Genomic DNA, 17,459 nt, shown 5'->3' on the forward strand with positions numbered 1-17,459 from the left:
ACCGCGCCTCTGCACCACGTTCTGTACGCTTGAGTCAGCCTGGCGGGGCTCCGAGGCACAACCCCAGCGCTGAGGCCTTCGGAGGCGCCCGGGCGGTTGCCGTTGCGTGCCGGAGGTGTTCGACACCCGAGGACCGCGGAGGTGTCGCACACAGACAGACACACACAGACAGACACACATACACGCCTGTTTCCAGGCTTCTCATAGCGCCCAGAAACGCCTCATTTCTGACAGCCTGCCCCACCCTGCTCACGGCTCCGTCCCGCCCGGGCCCCCCCGCCCCTGACGGGGCCGGCCACCCGCCGCCGCCCCCGCCGCGCTCCCGCGCCCCGCGCAGCCGCTCGGCTCTGCCCGGCGGGGCGGGGCTTGGGGCGGGGCGTGGCAGCGGCCGGGCGCGCTGAGTGGCCGCCGGGGGTGGGGGCGGGGCTTGGGGCGGGGGCGGGGGCGAGAAAAGCGCCGGGGGAGCGGCGGCGGCGGCTGCGGGCGCGCGGGGCGGCGGAGCGGCGATGCGCCTGACGCAGAGCATGTGCACCATCGCCGAGTGCGCGCCCGGCGGGGAGGGCTGCCCCGCCGCCGCCCGGCCCCGCCTCGTCAAGATCGCCGTGGTGGGGGGCAGCGGCGTGGGCAAGACAGGTGAGGGGGGCGGCGGGGCGGCGCGGGGCCGCGCGCGGCGGGGGAGCGGGGCTAACGGTTGCCTGTCTGTGCCTGCCCGCAGCGCTGGTGGTGCGGTTCCTCACCCGGCGGTTCATCGGCGACTACGAGAGGAACGCAGGTAGGCAGGCGGCGGCGCGGCTTTGTTCTCGCTGGGCTTGGAGGTCGGGCGCTCCGCGGCCGGGGAGGGAAGCGGGGGGGGGAGAGCGGGGCGGCGGCCTTCTCCCCTGGAGCCGCCGGGGGGTGCCCGGGCTGGGGAGCGGGGGGTGCCGGGCCTGGCAGTAAGCGTGCAAAACCCAGCACTGAGCCAGGTCCCAAGCGTAAAAGAAGGAACTTAAACCCGGGGCTATAGGTGCATCTAACCGGTATTTTCACCACATCAAAGGCACCAGGATGTTAAAGGCTGGCAGCTCACTTAAAACTTGTTCCCGGTGCAGCTCTGGCAGCCCTCTGCCCCGCAGTCCTGGGAAAGGTGCGTGCCAGGCACAGCTCACGGTCACAGCTTCACTAGCGCTGTTCCGCGGCGTCTCTGTTCTCTCACAGAATTTACTTTATATGGTGCAAATGTCCCTCTTTGGAGAAGTCTTTTAGCTAAACCAAGAAAACATTCTGTAAACCTAATGTTATATTGCCCTCCCCAAACTGAATGCCAGCAGCTAAATGATCTAGACAGTGCCAGCTTAATGGGGAAGGCAGAGGTAGTGTTACATACTTACTAGGGTGTAGTCCAGTGGGAAGTCTGAACTAATGCGATTGTAAAATATACAGCATTCTCTTGAGAAAATGACTTGAAAAAGCCAAACAAATGAAAAAAACCCAACAAACAGATCAGCTAGTGAAGAGCTTCTTAGAAAAATGGTTTGCTGAAGTGCAGAAATACTGAATGACAAGCAAACTGCCTTTCTATAATAGCTGGTTATTTTGCACACTTACCTTTATCATCTAAGTTAAGACAGTCTTTAAGAAGTGAGTAAGTTCCAAGTTGCACAATATTAAACACCAAGCTTCGAAACAAGTCAATGCAAAGATTAAATCCCAGGCTTCTAGTAAGGCCTTAAATTTATGGGTTGTTACGCACAAAAACCTTAAAGCACTGGTCCCTCGCTTCATAAACAGCGATACAACTTTTCTTTCACAACTAATGGGCAGCAGTCTGTGTGTAGAGTGGTGGCTGTACTCGTGAACCTGTTGGTGTTCTTGTCAGGTAATCTCTACAGCAGGCACATCCAGATAGATGGAGAGATGTTGGCTATTCAAGTGCAAGATACTCCAGGAGTTCAGGTGAGCTAGATGCAGCCATGCAGTTCACCAAAGCAGCTCTAAATTTGTGTGTGTGTGTGTCCCTCTGTGTGCAGCATCTTGTTATGGTCCATTTCAGAGTTCTGTGTGAGAGAGGTGGTCACTTCTGTTATAACCAGTGAACCCACATGTGTTGCGTGCCTGTAGTATGCTGGTAGTAAAAGAAAACAAATCACTGTTTTGATGAATCATTTGTACATTGGACGCTTGTTCCTTTCGAGTGGCTGAATTACTTAAGTGTCTTGTTCCTGTATATGGGGAACATTAGACACAAACCCAGAAACAATTCTGTGCAAATAAGGTACATGTAGAAGAAAATGTCATGACCACTGCCCAACAAGTGTGTATGATAGAAAGTGCCCATAAATGTGTATGATAGAAAGCAAAGTCTGCTCTATTGTGGCTGTGCTCATTAGCGTGTCACAAGTTAAAAGTTCTGAATGTATAGACCTGAGTAATGCTGGATTGTTGCCTTTTTGAACTGGGCAGCACTCCAGGTCTAAATGCTTCCAGCTCATATCTTTGCTTCCCCAGACTTACTGTCTAGCCAGTTAATTTCCCATTCTGTGGAACTACAAAGTCTCTCTCTGCATGCAGAACTACTCAGGTCAATTTTCCATTTGAGTATAGCAAACTCCAGCGTTAAATTCCAGCTTTTTGCAGCTGAATCAACATGCATTTATTCACCATGCTCAGATTAAGTTTGTACTTACAATGTGAAATGCAAATATGTATGTCTGAAGCTGTAAAATGCTATTTGGCTTTACAGACTCTTAAAGACAGGTTCCTTTAATCTTTTACGACTTCAGCTATCTAATTTGAGACCATCCATTTTTCAGATCCATGAACACAATCTGGATTGCAATGAGCAGCTGAATAGATGCATTCGCTGGGCAGATGCCCTGGTGATTGTCTTCTCCATCACAGACTATAAGAGCTATGAACTACTCAGTCACCTTTACCATCATGTTCGACAGTTGCATCCAGGAAACGCGGTCCCTGTTGTCATCGTCGCAAACAAAGCTGATCTCTTGCATATCAAAGAGGTGGAGCCTCAGCACGGACTTCAGCTGGCCAACATGCTGGGCTGTACTTTCTACGAAGTATCTGTCAGTGAAAACTATAATGATGTCTTCAATGCCTTCCATCTCCTCTGTAAAGAAGTCAGTAAACAGCAAACAACGAGCACCCCTGAGAGAAGGAGAACCTCTCTTATTCCACGGCCAAAATCGCCCAACATGCAGGATCTGAAGAGAAGGTTTAAGCAAGCTTTGTCTGCCAAAGTGAGGACTGTCACTTCTGTTTGACAGCAGAGCTGTTGCTCTTCCCAATGTTTAGCCTGAGATTGAAACCTGGGGTGTTTAACACTGGCACATCTAGAGTCCAAGGCATTGTGAAAGAAGGATGGTTCAGGTAGCCTTTTGCATGGCTGTAGAAACAAGCAGTTGCTTAAAAAAGGAACAGTGGCAGATTGGAAAAGGAAAAAACCCCCAAACTCTTGAAACGGTTCTAGGATGTGACTTGTAGAACAAGTATTTTCATTTGGAAAAGGAACTTTCCAGTAACTGAAACAGCCTTCAGTTTGCCTTTTCTCCAATGGGACAGATTTGACTTAATGCTTTTAGCTGTAACTCTCAACTTCTTGTACTTGAGCAGGGAAACACCCTGAACTGCAGTTCACTGTTCAGAAGTAACCACTTGAGTCTTGTTTTCTCTTGGATGAAGGACAGCACGATGTATATCCGTTTAATTTTATTGCACAGTAGAACTGTTCATTTCCCATGTATTTCAAAACAAATAAGCAAACATGAAATTGTTCTGTAAAAATAAGTGTAAAATAAGTGGACATGACTGGGTATCAAGACTGTAAACAATGGTCCTTTATTTTTTTACTAGCTATGTTATTGCTGACAACTTGACCAGACTCCTTGTATGTGAAACTATTGCCCACAGGGTGTAAACGTATGTAATTACAACTAACCTGTGGGGTTTTTACTGTCTGAAAAAAATACTGTCCAGACTAAATGATCCAACATGGCGCTTTTGAGGAATGAGCGTGGAGTTGGTGTGATAGTCTGTTGGTGTGATGGAGCTGCCCCTGTAAGACACTTCTGTGTGCAATAGGCGCAGAAGGAATGTGGCTGTAACTCCGCTCGGCGTGAAGCATGGCTGGCTCCAGGCAATGAAGCTGGTGGTTTGTTCTGAGCTGAGCCAGTCCCTGTTCATCCTTAAACACATGTGGCAGACTTTTTATACATATATAATTTTTTTTTACATTGAGCCAATGGAGTTCACAGGCTAAAGGCCTTATACACATGCACTTTAAAAAGCCAGTTGTGCTTTTGTTTAAACTGTAACTTATTTATTTTGTGTACAGTTGCTCCTTCTAGGGAGTGGACTTTTCATTCTTACTGCCTGGTTCAACATTAAATTTTTGAGTTGCATGTTTGCTTGTGTGTTCTTCGTGGGTGAGAAACAATGGGCAATAACCAGTGAAATGTTGAGACAAAGTAATAGTTTTCTCAAGGTAGTTAACATTCACTGCAGAAACAGTCAAAAAGCCTTTCCTGCCTATACTGTTGCTTTATTAGCATAAACCACAGGTGGGGAGCTCTCACAACTGCTTTACAACTTCCTTCTTTTAGAAGAGGAACTGAATAAGGCAGAGACCTTTCAAATTAAAATGAGTTTCTTTATCTCCCCTTGTCAAAAAAACTCCAGAAAGAATGATGTAAGGTAGGTCACAATCTGGAAGAATGCTGAGTCTTTTAAGTGACTTCCAGTTTCTTCTTTTAAAAAAAAAAAAAAGAGAGAGCAGCTTTATCTATTGAGCTATATGACAATGATGAACTTAATCAAATTACTACAAGTCTTCAATCATTTTATTCATGCTTAAAGTAGGTTTACTGAGAGCCTTCCTGAGGAGGATGTTTGTGCTGGGACTAGGGTGACTACTGATGATAATCATCTTGATCATGAGCTACTAGCCAAGTGACTTTGGACTAGACTTAGGAACAAAATTGAGCTTGGCCATCCAGTCTGAGCTTATTACCAAATATTGCTTAACTTTATTAATATAGTAGTAAACTCATTTGCCAAGGGTGGCCTTAGTTTTCTCTTCCTCATACCTTTTGAGTGGTGCTTAGTGTCACACGCAGAGGGCTTAGCCACTCCTTGCTGTGGTCCTGCACCTGCCCAAGCAAAATCTTTGCTGTTCCTGCTCGCGGGAGACCTCTCATCCCCATGGCCTCTTCCCCGAGCACAGGCTATGTGTAGCTACTAAAGCTACTTCCACAAATAAGGAGCTAACTACTACACTAGGGTCACTGAAAAGGCTCCACTCCAGCCTCGGACTAGAAGAGGAGCAGGCTCTTGTGACCATCTCCTTTCATCTCTTCAGCTACTGAGCATGAGATGGTGGCTGAGTCCCAGCACCCATTGCCACAGCTGTGGCCCCAACTGGCTGAACGAGTCCTCTGAAGTGTGGTGTGTCAGGGGGAGGACGAGGACTTGGAAAACTAGTCTCTGCCTCAGTAAGAGGAGCTGCTTGACCCACAGGAAGTGCAAGAGCACCAGTGTCTGCTTAAACTCACCCCCTCCTCATTATCCTATATAATATGTCCTCAGATGGCCAAGTCAGAGACGTGAGAGCATCTGATGAAAGACAGGTGAGGGAGAGAAGACGGCTTCCATCATCTGAGGAAAGCGGCAGCTTGTCAGAGGTGTGAGTACCTGAACTCACTGGCCAGCAATGGCCACTGGATGCAGGACAGCCTTTCTGCTACCAGCAGAGCGTAGAAATCCCTCTAGGACACCTCCCAGGACAGAAGGTCTAGGTTCTTAGGGGCAACAATAGCGCAAAAGAAAAAGGGGTCTCAGGAATACGCAGTCCTGGCATGTGTAGCCCTGTGTACTAGGAGAGAAGGAGAAGAGGGATGAGGTTCGGCATTGTAAGAGCATTGCTTTATTGATTTCAGAATTTACAAAACATCCATATTCTAAGATTAAACAGTACAGAAGGACAGAAAAGAAACCAAGAGACTGGCTATTTGATTTCCAGTTGCTCTGTTCAAACTATTTCTTGAGCTTTTAACATTGCAATCTCATAATATTTCTCATTTTTTATAGCACAAAGTTCCATTCTATAGTCATTCTTATAAATCTCTCTTCCATAGAGGCAACATTGTCCATGCTTTATAATCGGTCCATTGTTTCCTTCAAGCCACTCAAAAGTGAATTTAAATCAAAATGCACCCTTTTCTGAAGACCATTATAAACATTTAAGAGAACTTATGCTAGCTAATGAACAAAGGTTAAAAAGCTACTTCCCATTTAATCTATTCCTTTGGCATAATAAAGAATACTATGATAGAGTGAATGTCACTTATAATTTCACATTCTCATCTCAGTGTAAGCTGTAGGCTTAGCCTCCCTTGGATGAAGCAAGAGCTCCACCATTATATGTTGCAATTCAGAAGTCTTGGTGCTATACGCAATCACAATCTCTACTGGCTGCTGCTTTTTTATCACAGATTGTATCAAAGTTTTATAAGGAAAAATTATATAACTGAATTCGATAGCAGGTCTTTCATAAATTAAAAATAAAAGCTGTTCTCTAATCAGGCTGTTCAGAAATCTAGCTCAAGAAAGAATCTGTTGCTGCGGCCTCTTGAAAATGGGATCGTGCTTTTTTTTTTTCTCTTTTTCTTTTTTAAATGCATGTGAGAGGAGGATTCTTCCAGGGTTATCATCAAACCATCACAGCCCATATGGCCTCCTGCGTAAACCTACAGAGAAGTGTGCCATCAGAAACAGCCTTTTCTCCCGGGACTGTGGGTGGAGAAACTAGAGCAGGAAACGGGAAGCTGAGAGAGAAGCAACCACGTAACCCAGCCCTTGAGTCTGGCTCTCTGCTTCTCTGCCTCTACCAGTCCCGCTGGAGAGCATCACCAGACTGGGAGCGGCTCTGCCGGCTGAATCAGGGCTGTGCTCCGTCACCTCTCTGGGATGAGGGACGAAGTAAGAGCAGAGGCGGTTAATGCTGTATAAGGCACACGTGTTTTGCAAGATAACATGACAGGGAGGGTGCGTTTTGCTAGCTTTTCACTCCCTCAGCAGCATTTCCCACCAGAAGCAACCTCAACGAAAACATCAGGAATACTGAGAGGAAAAAGTGCTGCTTGGGGAGTGCAAATTCAGCATAACCTGGTCCTCAGCTGCTCCTTTTCTAGGGAATTATTACAGGTGATATCCTTGCCACGCAGAGCGGGGCTGGGGTGATTCAGCACCGCAGGTGTTACCGTTAAGGAAGGGGAGTTGTTGCTGGACAACTGGACCATTTTGAAGAGCTGCCTGAGAGCTGCACACGTTCCCTTGCAGCCAGACACCCAGCTACTTCACCCCGTTTCAGCTGGAGCCATAACTGCAGCAGGGGATGTGTCATTTTTTGGAAGGCTATAGGGAAGAGTAACAGACCAGGGATTTGATGTTTCCATCTTCTTCACAGATCCTCCCTCGTCAGATATCGGTGTCAGGCCGCAGACGGTCTGTGGCAAACAACAACTCAATAGCACTACGTGGTGTCAGGAGTGCAGAGGAGAGCACGATTACCTGAAAGAAGGGGGAGAAGAAACAACAAGTCAAAATGAAGGGGACCGAGACTGATCACAGTACTAATGAGCCATGGTTATGAACTGTTTGCTTCACCCAGCACAAGACAGGCTGTGTGTTTCTGGTGTTTACTGACAGGGCAATACAACTTGCCCAGTGAAACTGTCTGCTCCTAACAACTGTAGTTAAATGACTTTAAGGAGCATAATGACTGGTAGCATTGTACTCTTAATGAATGTGTGCTTTGACTCATTTCTACCCACATCTTACCCAGTGATTTGTTGTGACTGCCATTGTGTTTACTGGGAGGCACCAGCTGATGAAGCAGGGTTTCCTCTCCCATAGCAGTTTTGAGTGATGGCTGTTTCCTCTCAGTTGAAGGTAAGGCGAGCACCACAGAAGTGCTGCAGGCCTGCTGCGGGGAGCTACAGTCCCTGTTCAGAAACGTCTCTGCAGGCCAGGCACAGGCTGTTCTGCACATCAGGACCACGGCTCAACCTCGAGCACTGTCGGGATCCTATCGCTTTTGTTCGTTCAAATTTTTAATCCAAGACGGGTCTGATGAATGAAACCGTTGCTCATTACAGCCATGATACACACCCTGCTAGATGCAGGTATCTGTTTTTCTTAAGTGAAAACCGGTATGCAGGTGCCTAGCGTGAAGACTTCTCTGCAGGGCAAAGCTATCAGCAAGGAACAAGCACATATGCTCTTGCTGCGTGGAGCTAACTCAGGGTCAAAGTTGTGGGACACTGTTCTTACAAAGCCCCAAGTTCAGTAGTATTTGTAGGGTCAGGACTGCAGGCAGGGCTATGGGGGCAGATTTATCTTACTAGCCCACTTGAACATGAATTTGCTTCTTCAGTGCAAATCTGAGGAGAAGCAGCACAAGCATCAACAACAGAGTATGTCTGTGTGTCTGTTTCCTGCAGTATCTATCAAACCGCTTGTGCTCTTCATCGCACGGCTTAAATGTGTGGTAGTGCTGCATTTCAACTTTTTTTGTTGTTCTTTCTTTCATCTTTTCACTTCAAATAATGAAAGGAATCTGGAGTTAAGTTACTACAGATCCCTTCTGTACTGATGATAGTCTCCCCCTCACTTCTGCCCTTCCCTTGTCCTCCCACACAATCTGCGGCAAACTGACACTGATAATCTCTTCTCCTTCCTATGGATGAAAAACTCTCTGTAATTTGCAGATGCCAAAGGCTGACACTGTCTTACGTGAGAATCAGACTATAGCACAGTATGTGCTCATCTTGTTATCATGCAGCTTAGTTTTCTGAAAAACACGAGGGGACATGTTACCAAAGTTTTTTAGGTGTACAAGCCAAACATCAACAATAGCCACTGCCAGATAAGAGCAATTTCTTGTTGGAGTCCCATCACTGAACCCTGAGGGGATTTGTGCAACTAATAGCAAGCCCAGAGAGAAAAATGAGAGCTGCAACTTTAACGTCTGAGAAAAGATGCAGTGAAATACAGTGGGACTACCTTCCTTTCCCCCCAATATTTCTGAGGGCTCATTGAAGGGGATAAATGTGAATATTTGTTCCTTTATTTTTACAGAGAAGGGGAGAATTGCCCAGATAAGTAATTCCATCTCTTCTCCAGGCAGGTCTCTTCAGGACAGCGTATCTCCCTTGCAGACCTTCTCCTCGTTCAGTACAGCGCGCCTGTCTTTGGTACTTCACCTGAAGGGCTACCCCTTCTGATGGCAGCCGAGGAGCCAGGAGCTCACATCCCGACCCACTGCGCTGCAAGGGGCAGCTCCCCCTCAGCACGGGGCAGGGAAGGATGCAGCTAACATCTGATGGTGCATCTGGAGGGGTTTATCTGTCTGCATGCCTCAGCCACAACCACATAGATGGCTGTGCATGTTGGGAGGGTGAAACATCCACTCATGCTCTTTCCCCTTTTTTTCTACTCCCCTGATTGAAGTGGGAAAAAAAGGTAATTTCTGCCTTTGAACATAGGATACTTCTCACTAGGTTAGGGGAGCTATTTACCACCATCCAAAAACAAATGATGCGTAGGAATCTCTGTATTCCTTTGTGCTCCTCCAGGAGAAATAAATTTGTCATTCATATTCAGATGCAGAGCAGTTCTGTGGATGGAAACATGTATCTCCTACTCCACATTTAAATGTCACTTGTCTCAACTCCAAACAACTGCTGAAGTAATCAGTGCGTCCTGTCATTTTTTCTGTTATTTTCCTCAATTCTTTATTTTTGCACCCACACATCTCTCCATTTCTCCAAGAGCCAATGATTAGTATAAATGTCAGTGCTTTCTTTGACTGGAAGGGACTTGGGAGGCCAGTGTTCCCCTGATGCCTGAACCTGATTGCCTGAACACCACAAAAAAGCTCTGTTAAATGCTGGCTCGAGTTAGACAAATGCCTGGCTTTTTGAAAAGAGAATAATCCCAAACAGGTGGCACATATTCACAGCTATAGTGCAGAAATCCAGGTAAATCCAACGAACTCATAAACTTTTTTTATATGAGAGACTTGCACAACTGCTTCTTTTCTTCTTTCTCTTCCTCCTCCTGCTTCTCCCCCCAAGTCCTTTCACCTCTAACACAGCACATTTGGACAAAGGGCAAGATGCACTAAAAGCTTAAAATTCTTTAGGAATCTGCCTCAGAGGGTGACCTGCTGCCGGGGTTAAGCCAAAGCAAAGCAACACCAGATCCCATGTCACCACTGTCAAGCCTCACGTCCCTCTAGAAAGCCAGTCAAAAGCCTCGCTGCATAGTTCTCAACCAACTCATGTGTTAACCCTCTGCTTATCTTTCAGGGTGTATTAATACATTTCGGGTGTGGATTAACTTGTCCATCAGTGTGTCACACCTCAATCCCCCTTCAGGCTGGGAAAGAATTTTATTCGCTGTTTTGAGGAGATTAGCAATAGGCTAATTGGGGAGAAACAAGTTAGCAGATCAAAAAAACATCGCTAAAAATGGCACTCCGTCTTACAAAATACTGCTTGAGACTGCCTTGCAAAGAGAACTAAAACGTGGAAAACACATGTCAAACCCAGGGGCTGCTCAGCCTTTGGTTGGCTCCATTTTGCTAATGATTTCTCACTAATCAAAACTGCATTCCATAGGAATTGAAAACAAGATGTTTACAAGCCACCCTGGAAACTAGACCTATGTTTATTATGCAGCTGGTTACACAGCACTTCTTCGCAGTTATTAGATTACCCTGTATATCTGCACTACTCAGCAGATACCCGATTGCTCTTGTACATGCTCCTCCACAGTTAACAATGATTTTTAACATCTCAGATGCCACCACAGGCCATCCATCCTCCTCCTCTCCCTCCCCAGTCCATTCAGATGACAGCTGCTGTAGTTGAGTTCTGCTGCCGGAGAGTGGAAGAGGCAAAGACCAGCTGCATGGACGCTATTGAAGCTTCACCGCGGGAGCCATCCTCCTTCCAGGAGTCCGACAGCACATCCAAGGGCCGCAGAGACTTGGGGCTTTCTCCACATCACCTGCTTCAGGCTACTTAAGGCATCTAGCGGTCAGGTATCTATCAGAGATACCTGGCCTGGACCAGAAACTAGTACAGCTGTATCCAGGCTAATTTATCTTGCTCCTCAGCAATGCCAATTGACTTGTCTGCAGGATCACCACTGATATGTCACTAGATGGTACCCAGACCCTTGGCAAGACTCCTTGTGAGCATCCTTGCACTATGTCCTGTAGATGCACTGCCAGGGAGCCTGTAGCCTTTTGGACAGCAAATGTTTCTGTTTATAAAGAATACCAAGAAATGGATCTTTTGAGACATAATGAAAGCTCCTTCAGAATAATGCCAGTCTGTTCTGAACTCTCCAACCTGAGTTTGAACTTTTATTGTTGACTCTAACATGTAAAAAACAGACCCTTGGTGCCTGAACACTTGTTGCCTACAGATGTTTCACAGCAAAATCCTAACACCATTCCTGTCCGTGTGACTGTGGCTTCGTGTAGGTTTGGTACCAGTGCTATAGGGAATATTATCTGATGAATTTTCTTAGTCTTTGTTCAGATAGGAACTGTATATTTAGAGCTGTTTTTACCTGGGTACCAGGTTTGCGTGTTGCTACCAGATCCTTCACCATTTTGACCTCGGAGACTGTCACTCCACCAATCATAAAGATGATCAAAAGAGGATGATCACCAGGGTGAGGGCGATTCACCTGTAAAATGAAGGAAAGCATTATTTGTAGTTGCTCAACTACAGTCCGACTCCAAACCTATGGACTAGCACTGATCAGCTCCCTGAGCTGCTGGAGGAAGACTAATGAGGAAGCTCAGAAAGAAATATTCATGGAATGCTGGTTTCTGTAGCAGCTGAGATGGAAACCAATGGGGATGACGCCCAGTTAAAGATAATGAACTGTCTCCAGGGAAATGGAGTCTTCATGGTTTCCACTGAAACCTACAGGAGTTTCTCATGAGGTATGAGGGCTTCTCCCTTAATTCCTTTTTAATTTCTTTCCTCCCTTTCCCAGAGTAGGAGGAGAGTACTCGGGTGGATGCACAGTTTGGATACACATATGCATGGGGCTTTAAGGAATGAGGGGTAAATTAGAAGCAAGGAGTCCAGCCTAAACATGCTAGAATCCCTGCCCGAGGTCAGCAATGGAAAGAATTGTAAAAGTAATGTGTTTTCACCAATCCAGCAAATAATCCTTTACAATTCATCCAATGAAAATAAATCAGGTTCATTATAGTATAAAATCAGTTTCTAGCTTGTTTCACTTCAGAGTTTTCAATACTTCTATGACTGGGTTGTAACTAATATAGAGAAACTTTAGCTCAAACAAAATACTTGTTTCATTTTTCCCCAATTATCATTAAAATGGCACAAACATTCCACTTCAGTTAAGACTTTATAAAACCGTGTTTTAATTTTAAACGTGAAGGTGATGCTTTACATCAGTTTCCTCTTAACCACTTCTAGAAGTTTGATTACTTTGCTGTTTCCTAGCAAACTCTTTCTTTCTTGATAAAACACACTCCCCTGACAACGCCTTGCTCCAGTCTTTGGGAGTGATGTCAGTGGCGCCCGTGCAATTGCTCTCGTCACACCACCTTTGAGTATGAAACACTCCAAATGTTTGGCTCTGAAAAGTGACAGTGAGAACAGTTTAATTTGCTCCTTTTTAGACTCTCCGCCCCCTCTCCTTCCACAGGCGTAGGTTTTCAACAGCATTCACTCAACAGAATGAAAGTGGTCATCAACCCGTGTTTGGGCAGAGCGCAGTTCCTTTGCTTTCACCACCACGGCAGCCACCTTTGATCCCTGCGGCTCCAGCTCCTGAGGGTACAGCTCTTCTTCTCTTCCTTGTGGTGGCTGCCCTATATTTAGTCTTTGGGAAGTTTTTCATCCTGCAGCTCCGTCAGGCTCTCTGACTGGCAACCTTCAGAAGAGACTCTTCCCTTTGAAGCAAGCACAGGGGGGATGGTGTGCTCTCTCTCCAGGCTAGCTGGCCTTTGATTACACAGGGCTCCCTGTTCAGTGCTGCTCCCCAGGCAGGGAGCTCTTCAACTCCCAGGGAGTTTGAAACCAGTACAAAAAGCCTTAGATAGATGTATTAGTGAGCTGAGTATTTGTGTTCTGGGTGTTTATTCTCTTAATGACCCCCAGTTTGCCAGCCATCTTCACTGAACTGATGGCACAGATAGCATATATACTATGCAGAGTGTCCTGCAATTCTGGTGCGATATTGAGCAATTTTCCATTTACACCAACAGCCCAATTAAATGGATGCACCAGAGCTTACAAAGACTTTCTTTATGCACTTTCCCACATCAGACTACTCACTTCGTAGTATCTGCATATAGCACAGTGTCAACCTCAAATGAAAAAAAGTCCATTCCTATTACAAACACCATGAGGAATTTAAGTAAGACCTAAATATTTACTTACAGAGTAGGTCAGATAGAGCTATTACTTGCTAAAATACTAGAGTATTTCATGCTATAATTGCTGTAAGCAGTGGCACAAAGAAAGAAATAACAGCTCGCAAAGATGGTGAAGATAAAAGTTGACAAAACGCTCTGCTACGGCACTTCAAGGTAATACAGGAATTACTGTTTTATTCCTTTTCATGGATCGTTGCTCTTCTTAACTCTGTTGCCAGAGGAAACAGCTCCACTCCATCTCATGAAGCTTCTGAATGACCCAAGATGTATGCAAAAAGCTCGAACTTCAGAAGCTTGCTATTGAATAAAGCCTCTTTTTCCTAGTATCTTTCCTAGGGACAACAAACTCATTATAAACATGCATGCAGAACATTGGACACACTGAAAGGACACCCAATATAAGAGCATTACTCAGAAAACACAAGCTTTCATGGCAATACTGAAGAGAAAATGTCTTGACAAATCATTTCCTTCAGTCAAAATAAACCTAGATCCAAACACATGGTGCCTATATAAAACTTATTATTTTTCAGAAGACTAAAGTTCAAACCACAAATTCCAGAAATGCATATTAAAAATACTATTAGGCATGCAAACTCTAAATTAAATTAAATTTGCAATGAAAAGGGTCTTGGAATCTGTAATTTTGTTATGCTATGCACAAGTGTTTTGAAGGAGGACAATACTTTGGGTACAAAATATTTGGCTGTATTAAGAATGCAAGTTTCTGCCAAGATTTTTTTGTTTGATAATACAACCACCCGAGGCTCTCTCTTTTGAAGGAACTGGCTGCGTGTAGCTAAACACAGCTCATTTCTATGATACAGAAGAAGAACTGAAATGGACTGCAACAAAAGCAACATATATCTTCTGGGATCCTTCTAAAGTTTGGTTGTTTTGGGACATTTCTGAGGCCTCTGAATCGCATTTACTGTGAAATCTGAATTTTGCAAAAATCCCCAAGTGAAATTCACTTTCAGTTCAAAATGCCATGCATTAAAAAAATTGGGATAGTTATCTCGGGCAATTAGAAAGACTAACCAAGAAAAAGCAAAATCATTACATCGAGCGAGGGAGCCTGAAGGAAGAAAGAGGAATGGTTGCCTGAACTAGCAGAGCATCCCAGCTGCACATCAGTCTTCTCTCCAGCTCCGAGCCTACCACTACTGCATTTCCTCGAGGTGCTGATGGTCAGAGGGCTCTTTGCTGGCGCACGTGTCTGCGTGAAGGGGAGAGACATGGGGCGATGGGAAAGCAGGGCGATAGCGGTCAATAAAACTCTAAAACTGAGGCAGGAACGGGTCAGAGGACGGGTTTGTTCTCATGGCAGATCACAAAACACAGCCTTTTCCTCTGAGGGGAGTCAGCAGAAACAACTTCTACTGCCCCACGAGGGGTATCTCTGCCAACCAGGACACCGGCACCAATGCATCTGATATTTGTGACCAATCAGAAACCAATTAATTTAGCTGAATAACTGGAAAAAGGAAAACACATTGATCACCAGAAACTAGACTGCCATGCAAGGCACTTGGTATCAATGATACCAAGCTCAGATCATCATAAACCATGTGTGTTCTAGAGCAGCGGTCAAAAGAGGAATCCTTGTGGTAGGGAGGCCTTTTCCCTTCACCTTCCCTAAGCTTCAAAACAAACACATGCACCAGAGAACCAACTTCTGGACGAGAGGTATCTTTAAAAGTCTGTGCTGGATGAACATCTGAGTCCATCACTTACCAAAGCATGTTTACGTGAGTTGGCATTTATATTCAGGCATTTGGGAAGAAGTAAAAATACAAAGAAGCTCATGAGACAATTACAGTGCTGATAGTGCAGTAAGTGGAGAAGATCCTCTTGTGTGAGAAATACAGGCTGGTCAGAAACTCATTCACGTAATAATTGAGCACTTGCCAACAAGCCAGGCTACAAACTAAATGAGCAAGCACAGACACATTTGTGAGGTATGTGATGATGCCTATGAAATATTCCTCCTACATACGGTTCACTTGCTCATCTATTATATATTCCTTACAGTAGGATATTTTTCTTACTAGCAGAGATGCAGGTGCTTACAGGTACATATTGCTATAATATACTTCATACTCTTACATAATACTCTTTAATGGAGAACTCGGGATACGCAGTAAGACAGAGCTGAAAGTACAGCATGCTAGCTACTCCACACTTCATCTCTGTAGACATTTAATGAACATTTAGCATAGGCTAATTTGTAAAGCAGAGTAAGCTCTTGTAGAAAGACTGCCTTAAAACATGCTAAGAGCATCCACAAGGCAATTTCTAATAGGCTTCCTTCCTTCCCACTGCAAGTTGAACCTTATCAACTTATAGAAAAGGCACTGAATATGGAGCTCCTCTGACGACCTTCCTCCCCTGTGAGACCTGACTGTTCATACTTAATTCTCTCCTATCGCAAAACTGTTCAGTGTCCTTAAAATCCTTTGATGAGGCGCCTTGCGGAATGCCTTTTGGAAATCCAGATGGGTTATATGAACTGGCACTCGCTTATCAATTTGCTTGTTGGGTGTCTCTGAAAAGCTCCAAAAGCTATGTGAGGTAAGACCTCCCTTTAGCAAAGCCACATTGCCACCTCCCAGATATATCATCCTTATTTAGGTGTCCAGCATCACCCTTATATAGGTGCCCAGTCTGCTCCATTCCTCTTGTTTTGTTCAGCAGGTGCTACCCATCTGTACTGTACCTGCAATGCGGTGCCTCAAGCTATTCCCAGCCCCCGCTAAAGTTAGCATTTAACTCTCCTAAACGCCCCTTAAGTTCTGCTGAACAATATCAACTCAAATACATAGTATCAGTTACTGTCATATGACGATATGACCTCAGGAAAATCTTACAGATGAGCTTGGGAAGCCTGGTTTACCTTCATGAACATGCTGAAACCCGTTTTAAGGAGATCGGTGAGGCCTGATGACATGTGCTCAATATCAACAGGATCGGGTCGATCAGGATTACAGATCTCTTCCACTACCTGTTTCAGCAGCGGTTTGTAAGAAGCCTGCACAAAAAGAACATCACACTGTGAGTAAAGCTGCTTAGATTTGGTGCAACTGCTCTTCTAAATGTTTTATTTCCATTAAAGGTAACAAAAATAATTATCCTAGAAAGGAAACCATTCAGAGAGTTAAAAAATTATCAAAGCAGCAGTAGTCTTTGTGACCTTGACCGCAAATGGTGTGCACCAGCACAGCATCAAACTGAAAAAACACGGAGATGGCCATGCATTTACTCTGCCCCATTTGTATTATATGAGTAAAGGGAGGCAAGGAAGAAAGGGGGCTTCTAGTTTCTCTGGGATCTTTTTGGAGGTAGTATAGAAAGGGATAGCAATAGGGATGACACTCTGTTGCCCATCATGCACCCAGAAGAGCTCATTCCCTTTGTAATGATTTTACAAACACTTAAACAGGGATTTTTAGGAGGGTCGCTTACTGAACACTCCTGCCTTCCCACAGGTGTCACGTCAGCACTGAAGCCTGGACATCAGCAGGGCTGGGAAGAGGCCAACCTGCCTGTTTGTCTCTCACGGGAGAGCAGAGCTAAGGAGTCCCTGTTAGTCCTTCAGCTTCTGTAGCCAGGGCACTCTACATAGCACTTCCACCTGTGGAAACCTTGAGAAAAATAGGCCAAACAACCCCACCGATATCATGCATGTCAGAGCTTCAGAGAAGTTAGGGACTAGGAAAAGTGGAACACGTAAAGGTACAAATGGTCAGCATCCTGGAAGATCCACTTCCAAAGGATCCACCCTGCATCCTCTTCAGGGTCCACAAACCTGTGCTGAATATGAATTAGTAGCTTCGAAACTTCCCCATTCCCTTACCAAGGTTTAAACCACTCTGCCATTCTGAAAAAGCTTCTAAGATAAAAATTTTAGGGACTTGAGGAAAGATGCTCCTTAATGAAAATTCGACCTTACTTGATTTACAGATGGAGTTTT

The 17,459-nt window shown here is 45.2% G+C and overlaps 2 protein-coding genes across 3 annotated transcripts in view; one reads left to right on the forward strand and one right to left on the reverse strand.

Annotated features, from left to right (window-relative positions):
• Positions 1 to 481: 481 nt before the first annotated feature.
• Positions 482 to 4,394, forward strand: RASL11B (RAS like family 11 member B). Its single transcript, XM_075149098.1, has 4 exons — positions 482 to 633; positions 716 to 772; positions 1,856 to 1,932; positions 2,790 to 4,394. Exons 1-4 carry the CDS (start codon positions 507 to 509, stop codon positions 3,255 to 3,257), a joined length of 729 nt encoding a protein of 242 aa, XP_075005199.1. The 5' UTR covers positions 482 to 506; the 3' UTR covers positions 3,258 to 4,394.
• Positions 4,395 to 5,891: 1,497 nt separating this feature from the next.
• SCFD2 (sec1 family domain containing 2) overlaps positions 5,892 to 17,459 on the reverse strand; it is a 206,305-nt gene continuing 194,737 nt past the window's right edge. The window contains exons 7-10 of one of the 2 annotated variants that reach the window (XM_075149081.1): positions 16,383 to 16,517; positions 11,635 to 11,754; positions 7,426 to 7,560; positions 5,892 to 6,737 (exon numbers count right to left, since the gene is read on the reverse strand). In XM_075149081.1, the coding sequence (XP_075005182.1) occupies positions 7,468 to 7,560; positions 11,635 to 11,754; positions 16,383 to 16,517 (348 nt within the window). In that variant the 3' untranslated portion in view covers positions 5,892 to 6,737; positions 7,426 to 7,467. Of the gene's footprint in view, positions 7,561 to 11,634; positions 11,755 to 16,382; positions 16,518 to 17,459 lie in introns of both variants that reach the window. The other variant, XM_075149080.1, reaches the window with a different exon arrangement.

The sequence above is a fragment of the Calonectris borealis genome, chromosome 4, assembly GCF_964195595.1.
Source record: "Calonectris borealis chromosome 4, bCalBor7.hap1.2, whole genome shotgun sequence".
Taxonomy (NCBI): Eukaryota; Metazoa; Chordata; class Aves; order Procellariiformes; family Procellariidae; genus Calonectris; species Calonectris borealis.